Source organism: Sinocyclocheilus rhinocerous, unplaced genomic scaffold (genome assembly GCF_001515625.1).
Source record: "Sinocyclocheilus rhinocerous isolate Xijiao unplaced genomic scaffold, SAMN03320098_v1.1 scaffold196, whole genome shotgun sequence".
In the NCBI taxonomy this organism is placed as follows: domain Eukaryota; kingdom Metazoa; phylum Chordata; class Actinopteri; order Cypriniformes; family Cyprinidae; genus Sinocyclocheilus; species Sinocyclocheilus rhinocerous.
The window spans coordinates 522260-540428 of NW_015633546.1; the positions used below are offsets into that span (position 1 = coordinate 522260).

The window sequence follows — 18169 nt, forward strand, 5'->3', positions numbered from 1 at the left end:
TAGTTTCTTGAAGTAGGGAGATTTTAAGTAGCCTAAATATTTAAATAATTTAACCTTTCATTCATATATGTTCACGATTCTCTGATATCAGTTAGTGGTCACATGACATAGAGGTAAACATTTTTTTAATTAAATTTTTTTATTGCATTAATTATTAGTCAGTTTAAAGCTTTTCAACACACCCCAGTTTAGTAAACTCTGATATAAATTATTTAAAAACTACTTAAAAAAAAGAAAATTTTGAAAAATAAATACTAAGTACATTTCCTTCCCTTTTCCAAAACCTACATTTTTCTTGTTATGACCATGATGCCCATTCACGTTTCATTCCTCCCAGCGCAAGCTCCATAATTGCTTTAATACGAAACTCTTTCTTTAAGCTCCTCTGTCTCGTGGTTCTGAGCCTTGCCCTCTTCTCCTCAGCCAAACTCACGACTGAGAAGCCAATTTACAGCCTCTGACTGGCACAAGGATTAACGTGGGAAGAACACGCGGAACTCTGTGTGAGAACCCATCTGCTCCCCCGCTGAACAATTCCTACGTCCTGCCTTCAATTCAGCCCCAGGTCATTACTTTTACTCGTGAATACAAAGTTCTAAGCCACACTGTTTTCTTGTTCAGCTATGCCTCAGTACATCTCTTTGTAGCCTTGGTTAGCCCCTCCTCCTGACGCATGTCTACACACTGTGGCGTAGGCATCTGCCCTCAACATCTGTCACCACCTGTCACTGTGATGTCATCCACCCAGACCGGCTTAACGCCCAGCCCCCTCTGTACAGATACAGAGAGCGAGCCGCAGACGCCGACTAGTCAGAGCATGACAATAACACCCAATGACTGGACCAAAAGATTTTCCTTTAAGGGAACGAGATGTACTTTGAAGACAAGACAGGAAAAGTATATGTGAATATCCTGCGTGTTTGATGAGGGTTCACACCAGCTGTTGTCATTCCTTAGAGGGTGACCCGCACCTCTCTAGCTGTTACTAGGTCAGGCAGGATTGTCAAATCTGCTTTGGTTGGGAGTACAGAAGTGCTAAAGGTTGTCAGGACAGCTGTCGTGAAAACAGGATGTCTTTGCGTCAGCAGGCGGGACAGGTGTGCGCAACAAGCACCATCTTAAAAATCATTCGGCTGTCAGGGAATCTACAATTTGGGCCTTCTTCTGCGTGTTATTCAGTATAAAAACGCCTGGAAACTACTCACTTCAAAACCATTATCTGTATGATGTTCTGGAATTTCCCCCAAAATGACAACAGATCAACATGACTATATATTTTCTCTCTGTATATTTTTATTTACAATACTTTTTTTCTTTAATGCCAGGTAAAAGGATTAAATGCAATACATAAATATGAACATAGTAAGGTGTTTTTTTTTTCTCCATACAAATTTGCATACAACTAAAGGCTGAAATTAAACAGATACATCTCTCTCTTTTTTAAATTTTTTTAAGGAAACCTCACTCCCTACAGAAGAAAAGACGTTTATATACACAATACATGCACATGGACTCGCTCACATTAACATATGCTGACAAACACAAAAATGACAGGTGCATTGTAGGTGCATTTTAAAAAAAACAAGAAGTTTCACAGACTCAGGTCTGACTTTATGCGTACACTATTGCAGTGTTATGAATGTGCTGTCTAAGTAGAGTTAGCTCATCTCGCTTCGACAACAGGAAGAAGGTCTTGTGCGCAAATTTCCCCCATGCGCACAAATACGCTCACACGGAAACAGACCGTACCACCTTACAGTCTTATCAAAAAGTCACACGTAATTAACAAATACAAAACTCCCTGACATCTGACACTCTAAAACGCAGAATGAAGGTTATTGGTTTCAGAATGTGGGGAAGACTTCTGATGAATCTCAACCTTTCATTCAAAAACATGATGTCACAGTAGCAAGTTCACATTCTAAAATAATGCTAAATAAATGGTTTTAACGACTGGCCGGCCTCAAATTCCAACTGATTTGCTAGAACAGACTGTAATGACAAACTGAAAATTAACAGATCAATTCATGCTGCACACATCATCAGGTAGAGCTTTGACACACCTCTTAAAAATCCAGAGTCATAAGTCAAAGGCTGAACACTACTTACTCAGAAACTACACGGCCACGTTTTGGCACAGAGTATCTGCCACTCCCATTGCTTGAGGGCGGGAACAGGCAAATCAAAAAACAATAATAAAAGCTCAATTTCCTGAAAGGTGTCCTATGCTTTAGGAAACAAAAGAATATGCAAGAAGACCTAGCATAAAACACCACAGAGAGGAGAGGAAACAAAACAGAAAAAAATTAATACCTATTAGAAAACCAAAATCTGTCAAGATCGTTCATGCATGAGCCTCAGACGGTACAGTTCTCTCGTTTTCTTCTTAAGGTGATAGAAAAACAAGTCCGTTTTTCCAAGTCGTCCATTTTATCCACCAGTGTTCTCGGAGAAAGCTCGGAGAAAGAGGGTAAAGCTTATATTCTCTGGATCTTATCGGCCACCACTACGGGATTCTCCTTACGGATCTTAGAAGCGGCTTCCGCCTTGTAGTCGTACGTGCAGTTGTGCTTGTCTGAGTACCGGTGAATTCCACAGAACAGATTACCACATCGACAGTCGAAACCTGTAAAACCAAAGAAGACATAAGACCTCATGTACATATATCACACTAAATCAGAATGACCAATCAATGAGTCTCACCTGTTAGGCCAACCCTTTTACGGCAGGTAAAGCATCTATTTTTCTTCGGTTTGGAGGAATCTGGGCTCTTGCCCTCGTCGCTGCTCTGAGCCACAGGGATGGGGGAGTAGGAGGAGGTGGGCTGTGTTATGACTGTGGGAAGAATGGAGAGAGAAAAAAAATGTCAGAAATGAAACTGTTGCAATGTGGCATGGGTGGATTCTGAAAGCAGCCTGAGACCGATTTCTGAGTATGGTCGCAATTTTATAGGGCTGTATCCTAAAATAGGCTCTCCCACAAACCCCAAAGTCCCAGTTTCTGTCAGAACGAAGTTCTTAGCACTGCATGAACTTAAGACTGTCATTAGTAAACAGCTCACACTAAAACTGGAGCAGGCCCAAAGACTGCTCTGTTTGCAGTAAAGTCCATTTTAGTACAAAGAAGAACCGAGAAAACAGAGCTTAATGTCTGAAGGCCTAACTACCACAAACTTTACAGTGCTTCCTTTTACATTCACACTGTAGAGTTTTAAATAAACATTCCTTGCATACTTGAACAATGATAATAAGTAATAAAACAGATCTTGCTTTCATCTTGTGCGTCATCTTGCTCATCATCTTGCGCACTGCTGTAGCTGCAGACATTTGAATATACATTTAGACAGCACAGTTTTGGTTTATTGACATTTGACAGGCATTTTTGAAAGATTCCATCATACACATTATAAAATCCCCCCTGCAGTCAAGCAGCAAAATGGTGCACAAATATTGGTTGGCTGTTTGTTTGTTTAACAAAATTATTAAAGGGGTCCTATTATGCTTTTTCACTTTTTCAACTTTAGTTAGTCTGTAATGTTGCTGTTTGAGCATAAAAATGATCTGCAGAGTTACAAAGCTCAAAGTCCAATTCAAAAGGAGATATTTTGTTTAACAGAAATCACTTTTCAAAAACTACAACGAAGCTTTTCTTGAAACACCGGAGATCATTCAAACGTCAAGCAGCTGAACATAAAATGCATTCTTTCCCATTCTGAGGTTTAACAACAAACACACACGTGAAGTACTCACTCTCTCATGGTATCTGTGCTGGGTGCAGGTGAAGGCTCTGCTTTGTTTATGCTGGCTTCTAGTCTCTGTATGGCGGCGGCCTCTGCTGAGGGGCTGCCAGCTGGTCCAACAGAACACAAAGACACATATCACAAACAGTGCACAGGTGCAGCTGTGCTACACTATACAAAAGGCCTGTGAAACAAAACAAGTGCAGCTTATCATTTACAATTTCTCAGGGAAGACCCAACATTGTGCTAGAGACCAAGAAAAGGATTCAGTTCTAAAACAGCTTAGAATAACATGCTATCACTGAGTGCTGGTGTCAGAAATGCTTTACAAGCAGTAACCATGGTCTGTTATTGCAGTAGCAACTATAATATCACCGTCTCCAAGGTGCAATGAATGAGAGCCCTTATACCATAGTATAACTATAACCATAGAGAGCTCTATCTAGGAGGTTAGACAAACAGGTTAATGTTTCAGTGTGACTTACCCAGGGGGCTCATGGGACTACGATCACTGCTTTGCTGTCTGTTCAGGTGCTCCTTATAGCACACCGAGCACATACCATTGGTCCTGGGGTTGCCATAGAAACCACAGCCAGTGGTACACAGTATAGGCACGGGACTCTGGTTTGTCTCTTGGGCCATTGCTAATATATCACAAAAGAAAACGGAGACAGAACAAGAGTGGTCTTGTTAACAATGACAGCATTGTGTTTGGCTTACATGCACATGCAATGAGTAGAGGAGATCATTGTTTTAAAGGTGCACTCAGTAGTTAATGAGGTATAGATATTATAAGCTATTGGTATCAGATTGGCACTATTGTGGACAGATACTCAAGGCTGCAGTATCAGTATTGGACATGAAAAAGCAGTATTGAACTATTCCTAGTATGTACAGGTGCATCTCAATAAATTACAATGTCGTGGAAAAGTTCATTTATTTCAGTAATTCAACTCAAATTGTGAAACTCGTGTATTAAATAAATTCAATGCACACAGACTGAAGTAGTTTAAGTCTTTGGTTCTTTTAATTGTGATGATTTTGGCTCACATTTAACAAAAACCAATCAATTCACTATCTCAACAAATTAGAACACTTCATAAGACCAATAAAAAAAACATTGTTAGTGAATTGTTGGCCTTCTGGAAAAGTATGTTCATTTACTGTACATGTACTCAATACATGGTAGGGGCTCCTTTTGCTTTAATTACTGCCTCAACTCGGCATGGCATGGAGGTGATCAGTTTGTGGCACTGCTGACGTGGTATGGAAGCCCAGGTTTCTTTAACAGTGGCCTTCAGCTCATCTGCATTTTTTGGTCTCTTGTTTCTCATTTTCCTCTTGACAATACAAGATTCTCTCTGGGGTTCAGGTCTGGTGAGTTTGCTGGCCAGTCAAGCACACCAACACCATGGTCATTTAACCAACTTTTGGTGCTTTTGGCAGTGTGGGCAGGTGCCAAATCCTGCTGGAAAATGAAATCAGCATCTTCAAAAAGCTGGTCAGCAGAAGGAAGCATGAAGTGCTCCAAAATTTATTGGTAAACGGGTGCAGTGACGTTGGTTTTCAAAAAACACAATGGACCAACACCAGCAGATGACATTGCACCCCAAACCATCACAGACTGTGGAAACTTAACACTGGACTTCAAGCAACGTGGGCTATGAGCTTCTCCACCCTTCCTCCAGACTCTAGGACCTTGGTTTCCAAATGAAATACAAAACTTGCTCTCATCTGAAAAGAGGACTTTGGACCACTGGGCAACAGTCCAGTTCTTCTTCTCCTTAGCCCAGGTAAGACGCCTCTGACGTTGTCTGTGGTTCAGGAGTGGCTTAACAAGAGGAATACGACAACTGTAGCCAAATTCCTTGACACGTCTGTGTGTGGTGGCTCTTGATGCCTTAACCCCAGCCTCAGTCCATTCCTTGTGAAGTTCACTCAAATTCTTGAATCGATTTTGCTTGACAATCCTCATAAGGCTGCGGTTCTCTCGGTTGGTTGTGCATCTTTTTCTTCCACACTTTTTCCTTCCACTCAACTTTCTGTTAATATGCTTGGATACAGCACTCTGTGAACAGCCAGCTTCTTTGGCAATGTATGTTTGTGGCTTACCCTCCTTGTGAAGGGTGTCAATGATTGTATTCTGGACAACTGTCAGATCAGGAGTCTTCCCCATGATTGTGTAGCCTAGCGAATCAAACTGAGAGACCATTTTGAAGGCTCAGGAAACCTTTGCAGGTGTTTTGAGTTGATTAGCTGATTGGCATGTCAGCATATTCTAATTTGTTGAGATAGTGTATTGGTGGGTTTTTGTTAAATGTGAGCCAAAATCATCACAATTAAAAGAACCAAAGACTTAAACTACTTCAGTCTGTGTGCACTGAATTTATTTAATACACGAGTTTCACAATTTGAGTTGAATTACTGAAATAAATGAACTTTTCCACGACATTCTAATTTATTGAGATGCACCTGTATAATGTGTTCATTATTATATTCTTTAGTTAGCCCATTTTGTTTAGATGTATTTTTATGTTTATTTTTGGTAAATCACCGGCTAATGGTGCTATATAAAGTATAAATTTTTTTAAATTAACAAATCAAGTTCTATTACATTAAAATAGACAGTTGACAAAAAAACAAGTTGAAACTACTTAAAAAAAACAATACTAAAATACTAAATTAACACTCTGTAAAGAAATAAAGAATTCTTACTGTTTCTTAAAAACAAATGACATACTGTTATTACGCTGTATAGTCATGTGACCTCAATATGGCGGCACCCATGAGGGAGACCCGCTCCATGTAGAATAAAAGAGCTTTTTCTATAAAACTGACTTCATCTTATATAAACGTACATCATTGCAATGACATTTCACAAAACTGGGATTCATTTCATGTGTAAAATGTTTAATTAGCAAAAAGTTACCTTGTGCACCTTTAAAGCTCAAGGGTTTAAACTTTTAAAAAGTCTCTAAGCATGGATACACCGGAAACCGCGCTATAATTAAAAGACCTTGTTTTATCTCAGCCAAAAATAAGACACAAGCTCCTCAACCACCCTCATCAGGACAGAGTAATTACAGTCAAGTCAACCGATTGACCGGACTAACACCGAGTTCCGCCGTTTCTATTCCTAACCACATCCAAACTGAACTCGCTTCTAATCCGTCTATCTGTATCTGTAAATAAAATCTACACATTAAACAGCATGACACAAGCTCTCGAGTGGGTGTCAAGCGTGATATGCAATTTCAGGAGGCAATAAAGGTGAGACACTAAGCCTACATCTCTAGTCTGTCATTTTAAGCAAAAGAAGCACAAAAGCGGTTCACGTGTTCAACCATGCCAGTCAAGGCACAGACACCACGGATCAAAACCAAAACTAGTCGATGCTGGCGGTTAGCACAACTTCAAACCACCACTCTCAACCGAGAATTACAGGTCATTTATCCGTCTACATGACGGGACAGTCGTGTCCGGGATGTAAAAGAGTGGCTGTGTCTCAAAACCTCGCGAGCTTGCGGTCTAGACAGCATCATAAGCGCGTGGCTATCTAGGTAACGTTAGTCAGCTTACTTCTGTCCAATCTCACAGACGAATAAACTGGGTGGATTTGAGAGAACAGAATGAACCGGAACGGCGAGTAAACGCCAAAAATAGCAAGACGTAAAAAATCGTGACACATCCAAAGGCAAACATCGCGACTACAGAGCAGCACTGGCTTTGTTTAATCTTCCTTCTTTGTCCTTTTGCTCCAGGATTGCCTACCTAGACAGACAATCTGTCCTTTGAACAAGCATAAAACAAAAAGCTAACTGGCTTAGCCAGCTGTTTGTCTGAGTAACTAACGTTAGTAACATACAGCACAAAAACGCGAACAACTAAAGGAGACTTCCTTGAATTTATACACACAGGGTCGAACAATAAACAAGCCACAGCACAATGAAGATAATCCCTTGGGGTTGTGTATCAGTTTCAAAAGCAATTACTGAAAAAATAATAATTAAACAGGGAAATAAGAACAGACATCGCAAATCGATTTATAATTTTATGTAACATACAAGGTGAAGAAAAGTTGGCGACTGTCCGTATCTGTTTGTTTGTGGCCAGGCGAGTCACGTTCTGGGGCTTGTGATGTTCATGAAGGTGCTGCTGACAACTTGGGACACTTCGTTTTTTTAGAGACCCACCCTTCGAACAAAAAAAGCTCGATACCTCGAATAACCCTGGCGTTTATAGATCCGAGCTAGCGGTTTAACCCGGTGTGCTAACGTTACACGTCCTGAATCGGTAATCGTTAATCGCTCCCTTTTTCGGGGTCAGCCGGTCTTTTCGTGATCACATTGTTAAACCTTCGCGATTATCGCCTAAATAAAATTCATACAAACGTTTTAGCGCTTACCTTGAAGGCTTTTAAAACCTAACCGGTCGATGAACGTCGGTTAAGGAACAGGAACTGTTCGAAAAGGAGTTTGTCTTCCTCCCGAGGTTTTGTCGGTGATGTAAATAAGTAAATTCCTCCCCCGTTTTCTCCTGAGCTCTCCCTTCTTTCACTCTGTTTGTTTCCTTCTTTGGTAAAGGGGAGTGACTGATAGCGTCATCGCAAATAGGCAGGCATTCATTGGTCATTCGACGCTCGTGGGCGGGGCGTGGTAGTCAAAGAGGGGCACAATCCACTGTAAGGTTTGCCGTCTACACTGATGACGAAATCATACCTTCCTGATGGAAGTCTCCCAAGCCTGAAGACAACAACAAAGTCAACAACAAGCTCATAAAATGGGGTCTTGAACATTTAGTAGGTATTTATTGTGTTATATCGATGATATTTTCACTTTTACTAGGTACTTTCAACATTTACCAGTCATTAGTTTGTGTTAGGTTATCTGTCCCACTCTGTTGTATCACAGCTCTTTTTGTTATTGGCACTGCAGCTTTTGTCATGTGTTGACACTCTGATGCCATCTTTACACTGCAAAGGAAGCACAGGAACCGCTTCTGAAGTGGTGCATTACACAGACTATAATGTTGCACAGAGGTGTCAAAAATGCATTTGCATAGGAATTCCAATTGCAGAATATGAAAAATATAAATGTTGATAGATAAAAGGATTAATGGAAATATGAGTTAGAAATAGTTAAATATTTTCAACAACAAAGTTTGAGGCTTACGCAGAACGGCCTGTGTAAAAAGATGTCTTGCGTACATTGTCCACTGTAGAATTCTTGAGATATTTCCAAAAATTCATACATTTTCTCACCTCTGTGCCCATAAACGTTGACAGCTCTCATGTGTTTTTACACTATATGCATTACTTAGTGTCAGTCAGCAAACTCTCACATGAACTGTACAAACCCACGAGCCTTAAAGCTGATCCTTTCAGTAACCCGACTCAGTGTATCCTGAGGGTGGCTTCGCACATAAGCAAAGGAAGAAGCCGCCTGGTTGTTTCTGAGAAGAAGTTTGAAGTGGAGGAGGGGGACGAGTTTAAAAACTGCTAATTTAGGGAAAATAAACCTGTCTGAACTAGTTTGAGTTTGGTTAGTCACACTGTATGTGCTGTTTGCATGCATGTGTTGTGTGTGCAAACATGCTGTACAAGAGAATGGCTTAAGTTTTATTGCATGTTTTACCTTTAATCTGATGTTTTTGGTGTGCCATTGCTTAAGTAGAGATCCCAGCCCATGTCAAAGGTGAGAACAAGGCAAACAAGCACCGTGTGATTTTTGCATTTTTATTACAATGCATAGATAAGAGTAGGTCACCCTATTCAGACCAAAGTAAATGTGTGCAAAAGATGTTGCCTTATCTGCATGCGTTCTTGAGCATACAGAACTTCATTGCATTTACATTATGCATTATGAAGCTTTCAAATATCCATTTTGTGTATATGTAATAATATGTTTTCCTTATATACATACATCTGCTCTTTATGGATCAGTTAAGTCCAGAAGTAGTTTTGCATGTGATTTGGATACCATTCTTGCTTTTTGGAAATGGATGCATTTTTTTTTCATCATTCTTAAAACATGGTTGACAAATAGATATTATATAATTAAACCAGGACCGTCGTGTATAGTAAGGTGGATTTCCTTCCTTACATTTATGCTTTCACAAGCTCCCAGTGTACTTAATACAGAGTTGAAACGCAAAAATCATTATTGTTTTATTTATTTTTTAGTGTTGTAGTGTGTTTTGGTAATTGTAAGTATGCTCCTGTGCCATAAAGTGTTTGATAGAACATACAGTTGTAATAGAGTATCAGCTGCCGGTGCCATTGTCTCACGTGTGTTGACCCATAACAGCATCAGAAGCACATAAACACTAACACGCAAGTGAGTTTTCACCTTACGACAGTGATGAGCCAATGAGCTTACATTGTTTTATCTCCACAGAAACATCCATACACAAATACTCCGCTTATTTTTCATGAGGTGACATGAATGAAACCTATTAGACTAGGCAATGCAGTCATTTGTTAATCAAAATGCTTTATTATGGAATGACAGAAAACCATCAGTGAGGCAGCTAACTAAAAACAAACAAACATGTATGTTACTGAAAATAAATGTAAAATACAATATTTTTTCAGCTGCTAGTTCAACATTTCCCATTTTCATTTAGTTTAACTTGATACTAAAATAACTAAAACTAAAGAAAAAAAAAGACAAACTTTTACAAATTAATTAAAAAATATATAAAACTAACTAATTAAATAAATATTGGCATTAATATCAGTGTTAGTCAAAACTAACATTGATATTTTAAAACAACACTGCAGTGAGGTAATACCAGTACCAGTGTGGTAATATCACATTGCTAGTATTCTAGAGTGATGGAATGTATTTAAATCCATAAGATGTGCTTTTGAAACCAGTCTTGATTCATCTGTCAGCTATCCCTCTTTATTTTGACAGCTTCTTCCTGCCCTTGTAGTTGTTTCAATATGCTTTCACTTTCTGTCAGTGCCCTCCCTCTCTACCTCAGCCTACCCTCTTCCTTAAGGGAAATTTTGTTAATTTGCTCAAAAGTACCCAGTATTCTGGCAGTTTTTCATAGTATCAGTGTTTTCATTCTGCTTTTACATAAAAGAGGTCCTGCTTGTAGCTGTCGACATTTCCAAATATGGCTTTAGCAATTACATCTATGCATTTTCCACTTTGGCAAAATGTTTTTATTGGTCAAAGGCTACTGAATCCTGTTATAATTATGAACTCTACAGCTTTATTCATGTCTTGATTTTGTTTAAAATAATTTAGAACCAAGTTTAATAACAAAACAAATTTGTTGAATGAACAAACATTCAGATGAAAATTGGCTGAGCGTGCAGTATAATCCAGTCAGCAGGCGTGAGTGTGAAAATATTTAGTCCTTTATCACCAATGAGATGTAAACAAACAAACCATGCAGCACTAGTAAATCCAGATTTAATCACAGGCTCAGTACTAAAATGTCCTTGTCACAAGTGTTTTGTTCCCGCTATGGGCACATGGATATAGAAGAGTGCAAAATAGAAATGAATCATGCTAAAATACTTTCCAGACAAACCACTCTTTTCTTTTCCTGCACAGGCAGTACCGAGAATACGGGCTGAATGAAAACGTGAGAGTAACAGGGCACCAGCCCTTCTATAAATATAAACCTCCATCCACCCAGAGTGTATTAAATATCCTGACTATAGGATTCTTTAGAGGAATGGAATGCAGGTCATTGGCTCACATGATTACCTGAAGGCGGTTTAGTCTGATGACAACGGTAAAGATGAGACACTGTTAGACTGACTCAGATGTTTTTTTTTACATTTCCCATTTTCATTTAGTTTAACTTGATACTAAAATAACTAAAACTAAAGAAAAAAAAAGACAAACTTTTACAAATTAAAATGAAAATATATAAAACTAACTAATTAAATAAATATTGGCATTAATATCAGTGTTAGTCAAAACTAACATTGATATTTTAAAACAACACTGCAGTGAGGTAATACCAGTACCAGTGTGGTAATATCACATTGCTAGTATTCTAGAGTGATGGAATGTATTTAAATCCATAAGATGTGCTTTTGAAACCAGTCTTGATTCATCTGTCAGCTATCCCTCTTTATTTTGACAGCTTCTTCCTGCCCTTGTCTATTGAAACTAAATAGCTCTTTATGTTGTCATTATATGTATACTGTACATGTAGTGTAAATTTGATTGTAACGGTCAGGAATGTTTGATTCTACAGTTCTGATACTGTTAACATATCTGAAAAACCTTTTTCTTCAAGACTTGAGTGGGAAAAAATAGCAACCTCTATGGAACATTTTGTGTTTCTTTGATCAAAGGTGTGCCAGTGGCTGAGAGAATGAGGGAGAGAGAAGAAGACATGCTCAGAATACAGTTACGGCCTGTGTCAGTTCTCCGAAGATGGAATCCCCAAACGGTGCTGCTAAACTTAGCCGAGGAAAACAATCTAGCTCTCTGCAGGGCGAAGAACACAAGTACAGAAATAGACACTCAAGCTCATGGGATCACACACACACACACACACACACACACTCACAGAGACATTGACACAGTATGCACAAATACACTGTATGAATACAAATACCTGCTGACTGGGAGGGTAATGTGCACAAAAAATGGGTCAAACATTGAAAATGCAATGTAGCCTGACATCATCTGAATGAATCTAGATTTCTCATTCATTTCAACAGACAGCCTCAAAGGTTTATCTTTAGTGACATCAGGTGGTCAGGATGTGTAACAACAATGAAGGAATCCACAAATACTGTTTGTGTTGTTGGATTCAATGCTGTCACATGCATTGAGCATCTACCTTACATTTAGCTCTCTGCAGGGCGAAGAACACAAGTACAGAGATAGACACTCAAGCTCATGGGATCACACACACACACACACACTCACAGAGACATTGACACAGTATGCACAAATACACTGTATGAATACAAATACCTGCTGACTGGGAGGGTAATGTGCACAAAAAATGGGTCAAACATTGAAAATGCAATGTAGCCTGACATCATCTGAATTCCCCTAGATTTCTCATTCATTTCAACAGACAGCCTCAAAGGTTTATCTTTAGTGACATCAGGTGGTCAGGATGTGTAACAACAATGAAGGAATCCACAAATACTGTTTGTGTTGTTGGATTCAATGCTGTCACATGCATTGAGCATCTACCTTACATTAATTTCAAAAGGAAATAGGAGAAATCCCTGGAGCAAGCTGAGGTTAAATGCCTATTTTAAGGATGTAATAATAACAAGCTCAGTTACTGTATAATTTAATGGATGATTGACTCTAGGGAATAGTATTAAAGTCTCAAAGCCTGACCCACAAGGGTCACCACTAACTTTTGGTCTCAGTAACATTTTTGGTATTTTGGCATTTTCTTTATATTCACATTAACCTATTTGGCATACACTTTTATCCAAAGTGACATATTGCATTCAAGTTTTTTTTTTCTTTTTTCAATCATGCATTCCTTAGGAATCAAACCCATGACCCTGACGTTGCTAGCACCATGCTCTACGATTATCTTATTCCTATTATGAAATATTGTTGGGATCATTTAGAACCATAATGACAAAGATTAATAAGATTCAGTTACCTATAAATACCATAGCATATCAAGATCTATTTATAGAACCTAGAATCCTCTCTTTTTCTCCTTTTCCATACATCTAATATCTCTATTTCTATGCTTCTACCGTCCTGTGGAGCACCATCCCACAGGACACCTCGGGCATATATGAGTAAAATCTATCTTCCTATTAATTTCTCCGGAGATACTTTCAGACTTTCTGTTTTAAGTCTTTATTGTATGGCAGCTTTGGCTCTAATGTGTCAGATACTGTACACTGTTCGCTCTGTATTAGTTTAGCATGCCACTTTGTATTTTATCTATGTATTCTTTTACAATCTTAATATCTAAAATCTTATTTTCTACTTAATGCTGTAAGTTTACAATGATTGCACCATTTCCTGCAAACTGAAGCAGTATTTAGACTAACCTTTGCACTATAAGTGAAAGTACAGCTCACAGTGACCCCGGTTACCCTGCGGCACTAATCGTCTATTATATCCCTCTTTGCGCTTTCTATAGTCAGTCATTAGACCATCATCCTCTATTTTGGCTTGGTACTGTGTGACCCCCTTTCTTTAAAAAAAAAAAAAAAAAAAGAGTCATAATTCTGTTGAATAATTCAAAGGGGTGAAAGTGAGAGGCTCTAGAGTTTCGACTGGTTATTGTTCCTGGGCGAGGTCGCTGAATGCTAGTAAAAAGTGAACTCTTCATGCAGGGCACTCATCACCCGCCAGGTTCTGTTCAGTCAGGGCATGGTCCACTGCTACAGCATCATTGCACACACACTCGTGTATGCATGGACACACACACGTGAGGTCAACCACATGCACAGAGTGAAGGCCACTCGGGAGGAGGATGCCACGGCATAAACTCATCGCATCTGAAAGTGACGGTAAAGATGATTGGTACTTGCTATGTGTATTTTATACTTTTTTTTCCTAAAGGGATACTTTGATGATGTGTTCATCATCATACTTTATTGACAGTGTTAAGCCATGACTGACAACTGTTTTTTTATTTTAGCATTTTAAATTAAATGTATTTGTTTTTTATTAATAATAAAAATAAAATAATAATGTAACATTATTTAGATTAGCAGCTGTACTTTTACATTCCACATTCTGCCTCAATATTTAAAAATCGGATGATTTTTGATTTTGATAAAATAGTTTAGTTACTTGAAAGGCAATTGATATTTTATGCTTGAATGTGAATTATAGTTTTCTAGGTCATTTCATTTTGATGCAAACCTAAACCTATTGATTTCAGAATGCCAGGGTGGTCATGCAGCTAATATGAACTTTAAGTGTGTGTATGTGAACTTATGAACATTACTTTCATTATTGCCCTTTGACCCCTGTGAGAGGACACTGACACTGAAGATGAAAAGCACTATTGTGTCTATTGTACAACACAACTATACGCATGTAATGACACGGTCAGCACTTACCGGTCTGGTTACACTGTGGTCACAAACAATACAAGAGACTCTAAACAGCTGCTGGGAACCCTATGTGTCTGACCTTTCAGGACTTAACAATGTCTTCTTAATAATGTCCAGAACTCACGTCGTCCTTTTTTGTCTTATTTTCTGTTTCGTTTGCCTTTTACAGTGAGCATTGAGGTGGATGAAAGTAAGAATGTTGACTGATTTCTGCATACATTTTTTAAATACGTTTTTATTTGTACTGTATGGTAATTTATGTAAAAATATTTTTGTAGGGAAGGATAATGAATTCAGCCTTTACTACGTGGAAGTGGAGGAAAACTCTAAGGGAGGTAAGGAGAAGCAGGCGACGCGAGATGGCAAACGGAGAAGAGCGAGAAAGGGGGAAGTTAGCAGGAGAAGAGCTTCAGAGAAGAGATCAACTGAGATGAGTAATAAAAGAGCAGAAAAGAAACATGAGAAACACCACAAAACCACAAGGAAAGAGGGTGAGAAACACAGAAAAAGGCAAAGAAGGAGGAATGCAGATGAAGAGGCTGAGGAAGAATCCAGCAAAGAGAAAAAGAACATTAAAAATGAAAGAACCAAGACACTAAAACTGGAAGATGAGAAGGAAAAAGATGTGAAGAAAAAGAGAAAGAAGCATGTTAAAAATGAGGAGGACGATGCAAATCCTGGAAAGACAAAACAGAAAGATTGTCAAGACGTTGCCTTGAAGGAAAAGAAAAAGAAAAGAAAGAAGCCAGAGACTACGTAAGTTTGTATTTTTCACCCCCACTCATAACAGTAAATTAATAAATGTATCAAACTATAACCATACTATGGACTAGATGGAGTCTAAAAATCTGAGATCACATTAAAAAATCTGTTTTTAAAACCTATAAAGTTTGTTTAAATATGTTTTAGCTTGTTGGAATTTTTATGACGTTACATAAGGAACATTATTCAATATCATTTTTTAAAATCTTACCTTATTATTAAACATTTTGCATTAAATCAGTGTAGAGTAAATTAAACATATAGGAAATTTTGAAATGTATCTACAGTTTACATTTCAGCTTTTCTATCAAATTGTTTTGCTATCAGTATAATTAGTAAAGGAAATGTTGTATTAAATTAGAAAAATGCAAAGCAGAAGAATTCCCATTTGTGGTCTCAGATGTTTGAGTCTGACTCAACATAACTGCATTTATTTCTCCCTCCCAGCTCAGAATCTGAATCGAACTCGGACTCCGAGTCAAAAGACAATCAGGCAGTGGGAGTTTTGGGGTCTCTGACCCCCGAGGAGCTGGAAAAGTTAAAAGAAGCGGTGGATGAAAGGAAAAAGCTGATCACCACACTAAAAGGAAAACCCTGGCCCATGAAGAAAAAACTAGTTATCCTTAGGTATGTCCTGTCACTGCTGTTTTTGCACGTGTACACCAGCCGCCATAATGCCAGTGAGCTGTGTTCTGTCTCAGGGAGTGACAGGAGTTTGTGGAGAAATATGAAGGGGCTTTGGGAAAAGGCAAAGGCAGGAAACTGTACGCCTACAAGGTCATGATGATGAAAGTGAGGAGATGATCATTGTAAAATTGATAGATATGAATATATCCTTCTGCAGCTTCAGTCATCTTTATTTTTCTTTATTACTGTAATTGTCAGAAATGGATGAAGTTTCAACGTGATCTTGAGAACTTCAAGACTGCCTGCATCCCGTGGGAGATGAAGATAAAGGAAATTGAAAGTGTGACGCTTCTCAGTTTAAGCTTCCTTCTCTCTCCATTCATTATTGAAAAAAAGCATTTTTTATTCATTATTGCTTATTTTCGCATCTCTAAACAAACTCTGTTTTTCTATTCTTATAGGTCATTTTGGTTCATCAGTTGCCTCTTACTTTATATTTCTGAGGTGGATGTATGGCATCAATATGATTTTATTTGGACTGACATTTGGGTTAGTAATGGTTCCAGAGGTGAGAAAGTTACATATTAGTAAAATGACATATTAATAATGAAGACCACATGAAAAGTTTATTTCCTTAAATGTAACCAGTCCATTCTCATTCACCTTGGAGGCTCTTATGGGAAAACCATATGGTAGTATGCCCAGGAAGACAGTGCCCAGAGAGGAAGAGGCCAGTGCTATGAATTTTGCAGTCTTATGGGATTTTGGGGTAAATCTATATGATTATACACTATCATTCAAAACTTTGAGGTCAGTACGATTTTTTGTTTGAAAGAAACATATATAAGGACACATTAAATTGATCAAAAGTTACATTTCATCAGAATCCTGACAAAAATGTATCATGGCTTCCACAAAAATATTAAACACAACTGTTCTTCAACACTGATTATTATATGAAATGTATCTTATTAAATGTAGAAATGCAAGCACCAGGCATATAAGAATAATTTCTGAAGGATCATGTGACATTGAATGATGCTGAAAACTCAACTTTGCCATCTCAAAAAAATATATAAATAAATAAATAAAAAATAGAAACCATTTCTAGTAGATTAAATAAATGCAGCTATGGTTAGCAAAAGAGGCATTTCTTTCAGAGGTATTACAAAATATTACCAACTCAAACATTTGAACAATACTGTAACTGTATATGTACTCGCACATAATTTACATTGCATAGTCCAAAACTTGTTTTTGTATATTTCAGGGCTATGCTAAGTACTCTGTCCTCTTCTATGGCTACTATAATAACCAGCGGGCCATTGGGTGGCTCAAATTCCGCATGCCCCTGTCCTACTTCCTGGTGGGAGTGGGTACAGTGGCGTACAGCTACATGGTGGTAATCCGGACGTGAGTGATGACAGTCCATATCAGAAACCGTTTTTGAGTGTGTCCATAGACAAAACATCCTTTACTGATTTCCTCACTCTTACTCAACAGTATGGCCCGCAATGCCAATGAAGAAGGTGGCGGAGATGACACCAGTTTTAATTTCAGTTGGAAGACATTTACTAGTTGGGATTATCTCATTGGAAATCCTGAGACAGCAGACAACAAGTTCGCTTGGTGTACAAAGGCCTCCTGTAGCGAATCGATGCGTTTTTGTAAGAAAAATATCGAAATTCAAAACATAATAATCACTTTAATCTAGCTTGCGCCAACAGTTGTACACGGAAGCAGCTCCGGGAGGATGACCTCAGATGTCGGCGTTGTGCATGCGTCGGTGAGTCTCGTGAAAACCAATGTTTGTTAACAGGAGCAAAGGAAGCAAAGTTTCCTTACTTTAGCAAAGGAACACCAGTCTCTCTCTTGGCTTATATTGAAATCCTTCGACATTCTTCTTTACAAATCCTCGTTTTGTACTTCTAATTCGTGACCGTTGTTTTGTTTTGATCTCTCCCCTGCGCTTCCGCGTGCGTCACTTCTGAGCGGCGCATGCGCAA

The 18169-nt window shown here is 38.5% G+C and overlaps 2 protein-coding genes across 2 annotated transcripts in view; one reads left to right on the top strand and one right to left on the bottom strand.

Moving 5' to 3' along the window:
- Positions 1 to 1275: 1275 nt before the first annotated feature.
- On the bottom strand, positions 1276 to 8305 carry LOC107744468 (AN1-type zinc finger protein 5-like). The gene is made up of 5 exons (XM_016558138.1): positions 8145 to 8305; positions 4225 to 4383; positions 3750 to 3849; positions 2704 to 2861; positions 1276 to 2626 (listed from the first exon to the last, which is right to left on the bottom strand). The coding sequence occupies exons 2-5, from the start codon at positions 4379 to 4381 to the stop codon at positions 2478 to 2480; spliced, it is 564 nt and encodes a 187-aa protein (XP_016413624.1). The 5' UTR covers positions 4382 to 4383; positions 8145 to 8305; the 3' UTR covers positions 1276 to 2477.
- A 138-nt stretch (positions 8306 to 8443) lies between these two features.
- The window catches only part of LOC107744426 (transmembrane channel-like protein 1), a 17356-nt gene continuing 7630 nt past the window's right edge, over positions 8444 to 18169 (top strand). The window contains 11 exon segments of the mRNA XM_016558069.1: positions 8444 to 8537; positions 14046 to 14222; positions 14944 to 14964; positions 15053 to 15530; positions 15984 to 16163; positions 16238 to 16328; positions 16422 to 16503; positions 16625 to 16731; positions 16834 to 16932; positions 17434 to 17576; positions 17667 to 17802. Coding sequence (XP_016413555.1) covers positions 14186 to 14222; positions 14944 to 14964; positions 15053 to 15530; positions 15984 to 16163; positions 16238 to 16328; positions 16422 to 16503; positions 16625 to 16731; positions 16834 to 16932; positions 17434 to 17576; positions 17667 to 17802 — 1374 coding nt within the window. The 5' untranslated portion in view covers positions 8444 to 8537; positions 14046 to 14185.